Source organism: Tetrapisispora phaffii, chromosome 4 (assembly GCF_000236905.1).
Source record: "Tetrapisispora phaffii CBS 4417 chromosome 4, complete genome".
NCBI lineage: Eukaryota > Fungi > Ascomycota > Saccharomycetes > Saccharomycetales > Saccharomycetaceae > Tetrapisispora > Tetrapisispora phaffii.
Window position 1 is genome coordinate 536,457 of NC_016523.1, and position 15,165 is coordinate 551,621.

A 15,165-nucleotide genomic window follows, 5' to 3' on the forward strand; every position below is an offset into this window, starting at 1 on the left:
TTGAAATAAAATAAGAGAACATAATAAATTATTTGTAGTTTATGGTTTTATTTAACTGTATACAAAAAGGAGATTATGAAATTACATATAAATTTTAAATTTTGAAATTTAAATGTTAATTTAAGCTCTTCTTCTGAAACGTCTGGTGTTGTTAGCAGAGACAGAAACGACAGATAATGGTAATTTTAAACCTAAAGATTTAACTAAATCAGCGGTTTGGTTGTCGACGTTCAAGACACCCTTAGAGTGAGATAAGTCTAAAGCTGAGACTTCTGGAACATATTGATCCTTTCTTTCTCTTTCTTCTTCTTGTAACTTGAAAGAAATACCTCTGACTGGACCCTTTTGAATTCTCTTCATTAAGTGAGTAGTGTAACCAGCAATCTTATTTCTTAATCTTTTAGATTGGATGGTAGCAATTTCATCACATAATCTCTTGTTGATTTGGAAATCCAAAGTCAACTTTGGATAGTACTTTTCAATTAAAGCCTTGGAAGCTCTTTTGACGGTCTTAGTTCTAACTCTACCCTGCATAAAATGAAATAATTTAAATTTAATTAATGAAATAATAGAATTTAAAGAATAATTTTGTTAGTATTTTGATTGATTAATATGGCTTTATATATTTAAAGCGTTGGTGTTCTTAGAAAATAATACTGATAAAATTCAATTTTTGTCAGTTTAATTGATATTTGATCTACTTTTCAGATATAAGTAATGCCATGTAGAATTTCCTTGTCAAATCTTTTTTCTAATATGTTTCATGGAACAATATGTTATTTTAACTTTTACAATGGTACTTTATTTGTGGTTATTCAATGTTTTATAACTACTGCAATTATGTCTAGTCCTTCCATTTACTATATATAAAAGCAATGAAATGATCCTCATTCTCGTTATATCTATTTACTTTAAATCATTATACTATGATAAAACTGTCCCTTCTGTACTTTCAAAACTTGAATATAGTCTCTCTCTCTTAACGTACTACGCAGTCATCTCTCTCCACTACTATACAATACTGTCCATCAATATGAGACTATCTTCCAATAATACCATTGTTTTATTATACATATTTTTAGTTCTAATATCAATTCTTATCTTATCTTATCCCAATTCGCTTAAAGTTTAAGTAACGTTATTGTAATCTCTTTACATACCATTTTTGAATAATTTGTCTCTAAGACTCTTTTAACTAATGTTGGTAAATTACAATAACTGAATACGTTTACAAGAAAGTGTTCTTAAATACAAGGTTCCAGATATACCATAGAGGTCACTAGCTACAATATGTCGCTAACGATCAAAACAATTGGTTAACCATTGGAGCCAAAGAAAGAGACAGTGAGAATGAGACAGTGAATAGTAGCTGACAATATTATAATACTATGAATAATAATAATGGTAATAATAACTAGTGTTTAAAGAGAGACCATCAAGTAGAATCACAAATTTTTACGGTGCTAACAAGTAATTTCACCATACTGTAGCATCCCATACATCATACAGTCATAAGCTATAGTTTCTATTGCCATAATTAACAATTTCAATTGTCAAAGTTTCAAAAAAATAAAATTGAAACCACCGACAACTTTTTGATGTTTGGTATGCATGGAGGGAAAGTTATTAGGAAAATATCAATATATTAGCATATTGAACCTTCATTTGTACATTGATTACACTGTGAATTTATGATATCATTACCAGATATACTTTTATTTCTGGAATCGGTGTTTTTGTTTTCCTAAGCGTTTTTTCCGAAAATTAAATGTAAAACTAAAAAATTAAAAATTAAAAATAAAAATATGAAGGTGTCTGGGTGGTTAAATTTGTAGTCACTTGACTTTGCTTTCCGGGTAAACTGGAATTTCAATCTTGCTTTTTTCTGATTAGAAGATAAACTTAACTAAAACTGATTAATAAAGTCAGAATAATCAGTTATCAATTATAACATATTGGATTCAATTCTATCCACAGTCCATTTCTTATTATTTTAAATAATTGAATTGTATAATTGGTACAGGTTATTTGTTTATTATACAATATTATCATTTGTATCCAGTTTAAATTATTTTGTTGTAGTAATCCAACAAGGAAGATTAAAGAACATTGTAATTGAAAAAAAGATGATTAGGGCCAATTTTAGGAAATTTGCTGTTCAAAGTCGTAGACAGACTACTCAAGCTGCTTCCAATGCAATTTCTGAGAATACTTTGTTTCCAAATGCTGCGTTGCCTGCGAAATACGTTTTGACTACTATACGTTCTTTTCCCTCGCTGGAACCAATAAGTTTTGCACCAATTCCTTCATCAGTTTTAAATGCTCCTTTAAGAAGAGATATACTATGGAGTGCAGTTGTGTATGAGAATGATAATAAAAGAGTGGGATCATCAAATCCTCCTGGAAGAAGTGAAAATGGTTATTCTCGTAGAAAGTTAGCCCCACAAAAAGGTACAGGTAGGGCGAGAGTAGGTGATGCTAATTCTCCGACAAGACACAATGGTGCAAGAGCATTAGCTAGATCTGCTCCCAATGATTATACAACAAAACTAACGAATAAACTGTACAATCAAGCTATTCTTAACGCACTAAGTCATCAGTACAGATCTAATAATTTATTTGTAATTGGAGGTGGAAACACTTTAGCAAGTACAAATGATTTGGATTTAAATGAATTAGAAGTTACACAATCCAATTTAGACACCGACGATTCTGAAATAATATTTGAAAGATTTCTAGAAGAATATAAGTTGAGAGGTAAAAAATTACTTTTCATAACAGATTCACCAAGACCAAATTTAATGGCTGTCACTGATAAATATAAAAATCAAATTGATCTTGTCCAAAAAGAATTCATTGACGTAAATGATCTGTTAAGGGCAAAAAAAATATTCATAGATCTCAAGGCATTGGAATTTTTATCCGTTACTCATTCTCCTAATTAAACAGGAACAACCAGCCAAAAACTGAGGAACTAAGATTTAATAGTAAAAAAATGAAGCGTTGGAAAAGAAGTTGTAAACCTGTAAATAGCGTAACAGTATAAAGAACAATAACTCAATCTAGTGTTTTTTTTATTTTTAAAATAAAATAAATATAACAAATGTCAACAATCTGACGTAACTATATGTTACTAATTTGGAACATTCATAAATATTTTTCATGTAATCATGTAATTAGGTATACAATTTGTTAAATGAATATTCTCGTTAACGTAGATGGATAGATATGTTAAAACACATTCCTGTAAACTACTGAAACTCAAATCGATATTTCACTGGACTGCGAACTGTACACCCATGCATTATTCAACAACTCCCTAAATAAAATAAATCACGAGATCTCGAATTATAATGAAACTGATTTCAACAAATGAAAAAAACTCAAAAAAAAGTATGTAGATTTTTCATTGTAAAAGTCACAATTTGTACGAGGATTTCTCACAACAATTTACACTTTTTATATTCTTCTCTTACCAACGTAAAATAGATTTTAAAATTACGGGTCACGTTTTCTCAAATAGAAAAATATTTCATCATATTCAACGAAATTTGTTCATTGAAAAATTAACAATTACACATCCCATCGCAACAATAAAACTGTTTCTTCATAATAAATATGTTCTTTTGATGAGAAAATTGTAACAGTAAAGTAGTAGTTTAACCAATATCGTGATACTGATTATATGTAAATATTATCAACCATAATATTTTTAATAGTTAATATTTAAAACCTTCATTATTCCATCTTGAATTAATTATCTCGATTTATATTCTTATTTTTAGACTTAAAAGGCCAACTAACTGTCGAGCAAAATAAAAATGTCTTTAGTCGTTTCTGAACAAGGTTCTTTCCAACATATTTTACGGTATGTTTATAAAATATCAGTTTGTTTAAAATGAATTGTTAATTGCGAAGAGAATACTACGTCTGTTATATAATAATTGGATACAGGAGCTACCTTTTAACTGCCGTTACAACTTCTGCCCTGCATAAATTACAAAATATCATGAGATAATAATAACAGAAAATATAAGGTTTTTAAATTTTTGAATAATAACATATTAGTGGAACTTAATCTAAAAGAAACATAATATTACATTCGTTATTAGTAAATATACATTTTTGAATATAAGGCAACACTATTAAAATTTGAGATTGTGGAGATCAGGATTTTAATTTAATATACAAACGAGTATCTCAAGTTATTACGCTATAATAATCACATTTTGGTTTTTTTACTTCATGAATTAGTTACTAACAATTTATTCTTTTTTATTGAAAATTTGAATTTGTATTAATGCCATTTATTATGGTTTATTAACTCACTTTTATATTGATCATAAAAATTATATTATTCTATTCAGTTTGTTAAACACTAACGTCGATGGTAACATCAAAATTGTTTACGCTTTAACCTACATCAAGGGTGTCGGTAGACGTTACGCCAACTTAGTCTGTAAGAAGGCTGATGTTAGCCTAAACAAGAGAGCCGGTGAATTAACCCAAGAAGAATTAGAAAGAGTTGTCCAAATTATGCAAAATCCAACTAACTTCAAAATCCCAGCTTGGTTCTTGAACAGACAAAAGGATGTCAACGATGGTAAGGACTACCACAACTTGGCCAACAACGTCGAATCCAAATTAAGAGATGATTTAGAAAGATTAAAGAAGATCAGATCTCACAGAGGTATCAGACATTTCTGGGGCTTACGTGTTAGAGGTCAACATACCAAGACCACCGGTAGAAGAAGATCTTAAACACATTAAAGATATATATCAATATATATTTCTATTGTATAAATACATTTTAATTAAAATAAAATAATCAGAAATTACTTTTTGTATATTTATCAACCTTTCAAGAGATATATTGCAGGAAAACAATATGTACATCATTGCCCTTTAATTAGCCCAAATCATGCGCATGTATTTGTAACTTTTGTTGTTAATAGTTATGGACATATTACGTTAATCTATTTTATTGAATTTAAGAACAATGCTATTAAATATTGATCGTATTATAGGGTTACAAATCTCTGCGTTAACGTTAAATAAATCTACTTCTGTGCAATATTTACACTAAGAGATTTTAATGGACTTCTGTTTATTTCTTTGTTGGTTTTTGCTTGTTTGCTAGGGGTATTCGAAAGTAACGCAGAAGCATTCTCTCTATTTAAATGAAAAGTCAATGCTTGACCCCTTCTGAAGTTAGGTGCTGACGACCCTTTCATTGGAGTTGGAGAGGCAACTTGGATGCCTTCATTAATTTGTGATATGTCACTGCTACTATTGTGAGAATCAATGTCACTTTTTTTAGGAGTGGAATGGTATCCATCAAATGGAATGTTTATTGAAGGTATGCTGTTATTTATGACAGATGAATCATCAATATTTTTCGATTGTGTATCTTGCATGATGGAAAAACTACTGCTATTGTCATTATCCTTTGGTTCATTTACATTGTGTAATTTTTCATTTGCAAGTTTATGTCTTTTCACTGCTTGTCTTTTATTTTGAAACCAGATCTGAACTGCTTTTTCTGACATCTTACAGCGTTCACCTAATTCTATCCTTTTAAGTCTATCTGGAGTAGTACATTTGGCAAATTCATTTTGAAGAATATTCAATTCTTGAGTTGAAGTCTTTCTTCTCTTTCGTCTGGCTAATGGTGCATTATCTATTTTAGGTTCTTTTGTTGGGAAAGTTTCTTGAGAGTGTGTAATAAATGCGAATGCTCTCTTCTTATCGCTAGACGTAGGTGTTATAATTGCTTTGACAGCATGTATAGGTGATATAATATATTGATCTCTGCTCTGTGTATTAGTATTCGGATTCTTGCTAAACTTTAAATTTGTGGAGGATGCTGGTTTTGATTTTATATGTTGTTTCTGACTATTTTTAAAATCCAAAATAGATTCCTTCCTTTTTGTAACGTTTGGTGTTTTTGGTGTATTCAAATATGGATCATACTTAAATGCTAATTTGGATGGAGTCTTTAAATCTATACTGTTTAATGGGTATGGAGAAGTTTTGTTAGATCTAAGCCCATTGATATCAAAATCCAAGAGAGATTTCGAACTTGACAATTGTGACTTTTCGGTGCCCGTATCAGCTGCTGTGTACCTTAATGCACTGTCCACCGATTTTGGACGGGAGATTGTACTGGATAATGGAGGTAATCTAATTACTCCGTGCCTATCGTTATTGAAAGAAGAAGACGGTGTAGCCAAGGAAGGTATCTCCAATGCATTAAAGTGTTGTCCACTTGTCTCCGTATGGATATTATTGTTCAGCATCAGTTTAGAAACCGACGGTAAATATTGTTGGCCGCCTTGCATCATTCTTGCTGCAATTATTAATATTCTTTATTATGAAGCAAACTAAGATATATGTATATATATATATATATTATCGGACGATACAGGTATGAACTAGTATTGCAATAATGGAAGTAATATATTGTATGGCTTAATATGTTTGGATATTAATTTTTGAAGATCGTAAGCATTTAATCTTTCAAAGGTCTTAATTACAAAAATAATCACTTGATATATATAGTAATGAAAAGGACTAAATAATAGGTAATCTTAGGCGTAACTTTAGAGTTTGCTGTTCAAGTGTCTGTTTAAAAATAGAGCAAATGATTGTCTGTTTTTAATTAGAATGGAACCTAAGATAGAGCGCTACGTTGAATCTTAATGGTGTATAACAAACAAACGATAAACAAACCCCAAAATAATAAACAAACAGATATCTTAATTAGTGGTGTAATATAACCATTTTAAGAAAGCAAATGGTATAAATAATATCGCATCCATGTACTCATTTAGTAAAAATGACATCTAAAGAGCATTATTAATAAAAAGCCTTGATATTATAAAAATATACATAGATGTTCCTACTGAGATGTGGAATTATTCTCTTAATTGAACGTTCGTTCGCTACCCTAATTGTTGTTGTTTGTTGTTGTCGTTGTTGTTGGTGTTTTCAGTTGATATCTCTTCTTTTAACTTCAATATATTGTATTGTTTCATATACACTTCCATTATCAACAATCACTTTCAATTCGTATCATTCCCTAATTAGTATAGATCTTTCCTAATTAGGCGAGATTACAGGTTTTTCGAAATCAGCGCGTCAATAATTTCGAAAAAGAGTCGTGTTTGTACACCCATTAGTTAATGTTCTTCGTAACAATTAAACAATGATTTAATATCAATATCAATCAACACTTCTAATATAAACATAAATAGAATATTAATTGTCATCAAAAGTTTAAATACTTGAATAATGGACTAATCCAGAACTGTTGACTAGCTTTGATAACAAGAATGAGAGTCTGCAGTAACGAACGGGACTTTTTATAGTGATGATCAAATGGAAAATAATCCAGAAACTAAAACTAGATGCGCAATATTGGATACAGTTGAGATCATCATGCGACATTCTGATAAATTCATATTCTGTCATTTATTAGAGGATGCTTTAAACGGATGTTAACTCTTACCTTTGTATAATCAAGTTAAACTTGTAATCGAAGTATAGTATGGAGATTATACGATCATGAATTGATAGATTCATCGCGTATGTTTCTGTTCTTTGCGTTTCTAATTCATACCTTAACTTTTAGCTATCGATATACTCTTTCAATATTTATGAATTAAGGTAAAAAAAATTCAGAGGACATGTTTTTTCATTAAGTAGAGTGTTTATTAGGTATATAAATTGTTATTTTCTAGTTATATACTGTTAAACTAAAGGTATGTTTAATAGATACCTTATACAAGTGACCCAGATTAATCGTCTTATTCAAGGTGTTTCTTTAAAATGAAAAAAATACAAAACAAATAAAGCACCATCAGGTCTATCAGTACTTGTACTTGAAGAATGTATACCTCTCTAGTTGATGTTTGTTATGATCGTGAGATTGCCTCTTCATTTTCTTTTAAAGAGTAATTTGAAGAAAAAACATTGGCATTTCAGCTGTTCCCGAACATTAAATTTATTTGTTAGCTTCGTTAAAGTATTCCTTGGATTCGTCGACGGTTGGCTTAATAGTAGCGGAACCTGGAGTCCAGTTACATGGTAAGACAGTACCGTGCTTGTCAGTCCATTGGAAGCCTTCGACTATTCTTAAAGCTTCTTCAACATTTCTACCGACTGGTAAATCGTTGATGGTAATGTGTCTAATGATACCCTTTGGATCAATGACGAATAGACCTCTTAAGGCGATACCTTCTTCTTCAATCAAGACACCGTAGTCCCTGGACAAACTGTGGTTGGTGTCGGCTAATAGAGGGATGTCGACTGGGCCTAAACCACCATCTTTTCTAGCAATGTTAGTCCAAGCTAATAAAGAGTATTCGGAATCAGTGGAGGCGAATAAAACTTCAGCACCTAAATCTCTGAATCTCTTGACAGCGTCCGAAAAAGCAACAATTTCAGTTGGACAGACGAAAGTAAAAGCTAATGGAATGAAACCTAAAACAACATATTTACCTCTGTATTGTTCCAATGAGACTTCATCAAAAACACCGTCGACAACAGCAGTCTTCTTGAAAGCTGGAGCTTCTTTTTGAACTTGAGCGACCATTTCTATATTCTTAGTTATGTAGTTATTATAAATTGAAATAGGATTTCTGACAAACTTAATACAGTTATTAAGGTTAGGCAAAGAATTGAGTATTTCGATTGTTGTTTTTCTGTAAGAAGGCTAACAACTAAAAATGAAAGGAGAACAATTATGGAATGGAACAGATAAGAAATTGGACCAAATCATAATCATAAAAATAGAAGAAGTTTATATACATATTTTTTTTGGATTTTTGGGTTTTCTGAATATTTGAATTTCTCAACCAACCTTGAAATTAGAAAATTTCTAGAAACGTCAGTAGGAAAAACATATAGAGAGTGATAGTAATAATTAAGGTAATAAAAATTAAACCAGCTAGAACTTGAAATTTTATAATCGATTGTTAGTAATTAAAAGAATATTTAGTATAAAATGAATAACGCTTATCGACTCCACTAAAAGCCCTTGGAGAATAAAAAAGATCAACTGAAAAGAAAAAGTAGAGAAGCAGTGTGCAATGTTACAATTTCGAAATACTATAAACGGAGTTATTCACCATGTTAACAACATATACACATTATATGCACAATTCGCAAACTTCTATGCACAGCCCAACAAAGTAAACTTAAATAAAACAATTTATATGCACTGTCCTGTATAACGATACCTGTTGTGGTTTATTTTACCACAACAATTACCACCAATAAGCTAGTTTACTAACTTTGAATAATTTGCTCGGCCCGGTGTTTCGAAGACCATTTCAATTCTACTCACGGCATATATTAGAGTTGAACAGGTCGATACAGAAAGACAGAGAGAGATGGATAATGGATTATTGTTTTCTATGTAGGTAAATTTCTTGATCATTTTGTAATAAGTCTGAAGGTATGTGGTTTACGTATGAATACTTATTCCAGCAACAAGAGCAGTGAAATTTGTGTGTGTGTGTGTGTGTGTGTGTAGTAAACGTATTTATGTATGGGCCTGTTGGACGGGGTGTCTTATTTGTTCATTACCACATGTCAGAGAGAAGATGAAAACTGGGAACCATTGGATAAAAATTAAATAGATACAGAAGATACTGTGGAGCTTGTTACCTTGTTCATCATTCTACGGGTCTGAAATAGTAAGGTTGTAATATCTTTTTACATTGCGGAAGTTAGGATTAGTGCCATAATGACTGAGACACTCTGTATTAGTAACAGGTTTGACGCATTGTAAAAATTCTAGAACCCTCAATTGCACTAGTAATCTTTTGAAAATGATAATCGTTTGTAGCTATACAAGAAAATTGAGTGGTTCTCTAACTCGAATGATTTGCAGTAAGTTTTATTTCTTGTTTAAGATGGAAAGAACTTGGAAACTGTTGACGACTGTTGCTTTGTCTTGACTTGACTTTCTACATAACTCTTTATTATTCATATATGTATGTACTTTTCAATTTGATCGTGAACCATACAGTCCGTTGCATTTTCAAAAAATGCAATAGCACCCAATAAAGGGCAGTTTGCGTTTATAATGTGTTGCAGATAAAACAATGACTATAATCACATAATAGTATTAAGTTATCGTGGTGTATCAAGGATATACGGAATGTATAATATGTTTACGGGCTTATATTATTCCATGTTGACGAATTGATTATAAATCTATGAAATGTTATAGACTTTGCGTTTTAAGTCCAAAGCGAATGATGCAACTTTTATGCACCTGAGAGATAAAATTGCTCAACATCAAATTTCGTGAAGGTACTTTCGTATGGGTATGCATTTATGTTTTATCTTTTTTTAATTATTTGATTAAATACTATATAGGTAATTGTATTCCGTTTATTTCCTGGTATAGTAGGATTATGAAGTCATTAATATCTTCAGGTCCGTTTTCTTCGATTTGTTTTCGATAATTTATTATCCAACTGATATATAAAGAATCTAATAATTTTTTCCATTCCTTGTTGACGCTTATTGAATTGAAAACAACTTTTAAGTTTTTCAAATCATCGATGTTGTTTAGATTTAAATTATCTTCCCCGAGTTCTTGCTTTATTTTAAGCAACGCATGATGTCTTTTGGATTTCAATGACGGCGTTAATAATATGTCAATGACGTTAAAATTATCCTTATTATTGATGTAAAATTCCGACGACAATTTGCCCTCCCTTATGTAGCGTATTATCATGTTAAAAGTTGTGTCATTCAATATTTTGGATTTGATTAAATGCTTCCTCCAAAGTTTGATGATTTCTTGTCCAGATATGAACATTTTAAAGATTAGAAATAATGAAATAGAAATCGAGAGAATCCTGGAAAAATATACTTCTGTTTGATAAATGATGTAAATCGGAAATAAAATGTTGAAAAAAATCAAACTAGACGTCTTTAAACATATAATTAATATTGGATATACCTTTATGTATTTGCTTCTTAATATTGACAAAAATATTCCAACATTGTCAATATATTTGTTGTTCCTGTTAACTTGACTAGTGGCCCTCCGTCTTGACCTCCTATCTTGTGATCGTAGATAAGATTCTCCTGCGTCAGAACTGAAATAATCCGTACCAGACGATTGTAAAGAAGTTATATCAGATAGCTTAGGGACCTCTAATTCAACATCCATAGATTTATCGTTAATTTTGGAAAACATATTTACTGTTTTGCTCTCTAAATATATCTCATTTTGAAAGACGTTGACATTATTATTGTTGATGTTTAGCAATTTTCCATCCTCAACTTCCAGCGAATATGTTTCTAGTGTTAAATTCTCTTCCTTTACATAAACTTCTTCGTTATTGCTTGTTGTACATTTTATATAGTACTCGTCTTTTCGTACTATTTCAGAACCAAGTTCGGTAATAAATTTTATATTTTTATTCAACTCAGCTTCTTCCACTGACTGTGAGTCGCTGATATTATGTCGAGACTCGTTATCGGATGAGTTGGGTACATTTTCTTCGCCATGAGGATCCCAGTAGGACCCCGAATGCATAAAGTTAAATCTATAGGGACTATTGAATAGTTCAGCCCAAAATCCAGGTCCTGGTTCAATGAATTCTTGTTCAATTACAACATCAATATGTGCCCCATTTGGGTTCTCTATATATTCCGTCACCTTTAAAAATTCGCCCATTGCATTTGTTGAATTACAACGATGTCCCTTATAGTATAATGAAATATCTCTATGATACAACCGTAATGCATTTGAATAAGCTTCGCAAATATAATCTTTTATATCATCAACAGTCGTGTCATCTGTGATTTGCATGGTATATGCCAGTAACTGGACGTCAGTGTTGAAATGAATCGTATAATATTCATTTTTATTATATCTGTTCTTTCCATGTATCATTTTGTATTCCATAACAAAGTACGCATTTTTTGAAGGTGAATAATCAAATTCTAGCAATTCCCCCAACGTTAAATCATTATATAAATCTTTTTGTTGCGATTCGTTTAAATAAATTGTGTTCTTCTTGCCATTGATCCTTAATTCTGTTAAGTCGGATTCAATATGTTTAGATTTTATTCCACAATCGGTTTTCCCCTTCTGGACAGTTTCATACTTTCGTATATCCGCAATTATTCTTGACTTTAAAATGTTTAAAGTAGTTTTAAGTGGAATATCATCTTCAATGATTTCTAAAAATGATGAAGCTTTGGAATCAAGATTCACCACAAGTTTAATTCTCAAATTATTAAATTCAGAGTAGAGATTATAATTTAAGTTCTGTAGATATTTAATTTTTTTATCACTCTTCTCAATTTGAATTTTCAAAAACGTTTGAATATGGTTTCTAGATAAATCTTTTAACGAGGTACTCAATCTCAAAGTCTGTTGTTTGTAAACCAAACGATACTCTGAGACATGACCTAACCTAGATATATCATTTTCAACATTATCCGAATTGGAATCGATAACCAAAAACTCAGTAGTCGATGCTTGTAATTGTTCATAAATTTTAAAATGAATGTATTGTAACAATCTTAACGCTGAACTAGCAGGATGCGAAGTCACGACAAAGCTAGTGGGAACCAGATCTTTGTCTGAGGAAGTCACAAATATTTGGATTGGGGAACACACATTAGCTTCCATATCTTGAGATATATATCTGCATACGATATTTTTTTGCCCCCCACTAAATTCAACTCAACTTATCTGATTGTAACAAATGATTTTTCCTTCTATCAACTTGCCAATATAAACTTTGGAAACCAAATTTAAATATAGAGATAATTAAGAGTGCTAATGTTGATACTATAATATACTTACTAATTCCTTTTATTAACATAATAACTTTACACATTGGGATGAGAACAGTCTTTTATCTTACAATGTTTTAAAAAAAAGTATCTTGAAAACGTTTTGTTTACCTTTATAGTAAAAATTAAGGAAATTGCCGTTTTAGGAAACAATGATTCCCGTTTTTTAAAATTGAATCATTTCAGGACAGAGCAAAAAAATTCCTTGTGCGGATGTTTCTACTGTGTTTCCTAAATTGGAGCACAACATTTCCTCATTAGTTGATATTCGTCATTTTAAATGTACTAAAGTGGTCATCGTCAATGCAGCTTTCATCCGTTTTAGGATGTTTTGAATACAGTTGACAGCGACAACAAGGTGTCAGTAAAGTGTTTCGAATGAAATAATGCATTAGTATTGTCTTATTAGTTAAATTTTATATTGTTACAACTTCAATTTATATATATAGATATAGATATATGTGACATGTGTGTCTGCTTTGCCCTTCATTTGCAATTGGCTTTTCTTGTCTTGTATTGTATTGTGTTTTTAATTACGGTATATGTTCAATATCCATTCACTCAGTCTTCTTACTTCAGTATCAAGGTATACGTCGTCTAATACGGTATCGTACTTTAACACTAATTCCAAGAATGCGCTAACGGATAAATCATATAATATTGATATGATATCAGGGGCTGGTGAAGATGGAGTTGCTTCTTCATTTGCGTTTGCAATCTTTTTAGCAAACGGTACAATTTGATGCGATGGTATTTCTAAATCATTAAATTTGCCTAATGAGTACATTGATTTTTCTAAGCACGTTAGAACACTCCCGATTGATTGCTTTACCCTTCCAAATCCATCCTCCTCTTTAGCATTTATTAACAATCCTGTTAATGCAATGACACTATTAGCATGGAGAATAGGTGATTTGACAAGTCTATTTGCTTGTCGAGATTTAGACATGGTCCATGCTTCAAATAATGTTAGCTTATAACTGTTCTCCGGTTTGTTGTATATTGAGGGAAAGAAGAAATACCAAATCTTGGATGCTAAGCTTTGATAAAGTATATTCACTAAATCAGGCAGTAACGTGTAACTATTATCATTAGTTGACTCATTTCTCAAATATTTCTCATTAAAACCATTATTCATCATAGATTGGTTTTTTGTTGAAACCTTATAATAGCTTCCTGTTGTGATATTGTTTTTTGGTTCTCTATATTTATGGAATGGGATATAATTATTTCTTACTGCATGGATATACGATTCTACCGGTTCATTTGTCGCCTGTATGATAACCAAACATGACTCCAATAGTTGATTCCAGATAATTGGATTATCGATAGCCAAATCATAGATTGGATATCTGTAATGAGGAGAAGACAATGTTGATCTATATAAAAGTTCTTGAAAGGCTGTCAATTTAGTAAACTCGTGTCCTGAGAGAAGTCCAGATAAAAGAGTCTCGATTGGAGTTCTAGATAATAATGATATTGGTTTACCTTTGTATAAACAGCCAATGGACATATATGCTGAAAATGTTAAGTTTGCAAACTCGAATTTCATAAAAATGTAGAATGATAATATTATTAGATACCCTTGGAATTTAAAATTCACAATTGACAGATCAGTAAAACTGAAAAATATTATTAGGGAAATGAAGTTACAGCTTAGTCCCAAAATCGCTGATTTGATTACTATCTTATGAAATCGTCCCACAATATAGTCTTGGGGATCTTGAATGGAATATCCAAATAGAAATGATAATTTGTCAACATTCAAGCACATATGTTGAAATGTATAAGTAGAAGGTATAATAAACCAGATATATATTTGAAAATAATTTAAAAAATCATAATCCAAAAATGCTGGCCCTATAGTGTCTTTCATCACGAGTGATATTAACATACAACTAATGATGTATATGAATTCATATATTATACATCTTACTGTAAACATTTCTTTTATTAATGCTACCGCAATGTTCGAGTGATCTCTTGATTGAACGTATAAATATTGCTTTCGTGTCGTAATAATACAGATATTAATGATGTAACTAAGCACTAACTTTAAAAAAAACTTAGGAATCCATATCAAAAGTTGGTTATTATTCGATGTAACTAATGACCAAAAGAGAGCTTCGATACATGAACTTATGATTAAGAGACGCGTAGCTAAATTATGGAACCTTGTCTTCGAAACATCATTGAAAATTAGCCTATAGCTCAATATTGATCCATTCATAATATTTGGTTGCCAAACTTTTATTAATTCTTTAGATACAATAAAATGGTGAACTGTTTTATGAAACTGCTACTTTTTTTGATAATTTTATTTAAACTTTT

At 30.8% G+C, this 15,165-nt stretch overlaps 7 protein-coding genes across 7 annotated transcripts; 2 read left to right on the top strand and 5 right to left on the bottom strand.

Moving 5' to 3' along the window:
- Positions 1-120: 120 nt before the first annotated feature.
- On the bottom strand, positions 121-1,163 carry TPHA0D02600 (40S ribosomal protein eS17; the record flags this gene model as incomplete). The annotated part of the gene is made up of 2 exons (XM_003685283.1): positions 121-528; positions 1,161-1,163. 2 exons carry the CDS (start codon positions 1,161-1,163, stop codon positions 121-123), a joined length of 411 nt encoding a protein of 136 aa, XP_003685331.1.
- Positions 1,164-2,126: 963 nt separating this feature from the next.
- On the top strand, positions 2,127-2,945 carry YML6 (mitochondrial 54S ribosomal protein uL4m; the record flags this gene model as incomplete). Its single annotated transcript, XM_003685284.1, has 1 exon — positions 2,127-2,945. One exon carries the CDS (start codon positions 2,127-2,129, stop codon positions 2,943-2,945), a length of 819 nt encoding a protein of 272 aa, XP_003685332.1.
- An 876-nt stretch (positions 2,946-3,821) lies between these two features.
- On the top strand, positions 3,822-4,761 carry RPS18B (40S ribosomal protein uS13; the record flags this gene model as incomplete). Its single annotated transcript, XM_003685285.1, has 2 exons — positions 3,822-3,868; positions 4,368-4,761. The coding sequence occupies 2 exons, from the start codon at positions 3,822-3,824 to the stop codon at positions 4,759-4,761; spliced, it is 441 nt and encodes a 146-aa protein (XP_003685333.1).
- A 299-nt stretch (positions 4,762-5,060) lies between these two features.
- On the bottom strand, positions 5,061-6,344 carry TPHA0D02630 (uncharacterized protein; the record flags this gene model as incomplete). The annotated part of the gene is made up of 1 exon (XM_003685286.1): positions 5,061-6,344. The coding sequence occupies one exon, from the start codon at positions 6,342-6,344 to the stop codon at positions 5,061-5,063; it is 1,284 nt and encodes a 427-aa protein (XP_003685334.1).
- A 1,661-nt stretch (positions 6,345-8,005) lies between these two features.
- Positions 8,006-8,596, bottom strand: TPHA0D02640 (peroxiredoxin; the record flags this gene model as incomplete). Its single annotated transcript, XM_003685287.1, has 1 exon — positions 8,006-8,596. One exon carries the CDS (start codon positions 8,594-8,596, stop codon positions 8,006-8,008), a length of 591 nt encoding a protein of 196 aa, XP_003685335.1.
- Positions 8,597-10,381: 1,785 nt separating this feature from the next.
- On the bottom strand, positions 10,382-12,667 carry TPHA0D02650 (uncharacterized protein; the record flags this gene model as incomplete). Its single annotated transcript, XM_003685288.1, has 1 exon — positions 10,382-12,667. One exon carries the CDS (start codon positions 12,665-12,667, stop codon positions 10,382-10,384), a length of 2,286 nt encoding a protein of 761 aa, XP_003685336.1.
- Positions 12,668-13,363: 696 nt separating this feature from the next.
- Positions 13,364-15,064, bottom strand: TPHA0D02660 (nucleoporin NDC1; the record flags this gene model as incomplete). Its single annotated transcript, XM_003685289.1, has 1 exon — positions 13,364-15,064. The coding sequence occupies one exon, from the start codon at positions 15,062-15,064 to the stop codon at positions 13,364-13,366; it is 1,701 nt and encodes a 566-aa protein (XP_003685337.1).
- Positions 15,065-15,165: the final 101 nt, after the last annotated feature.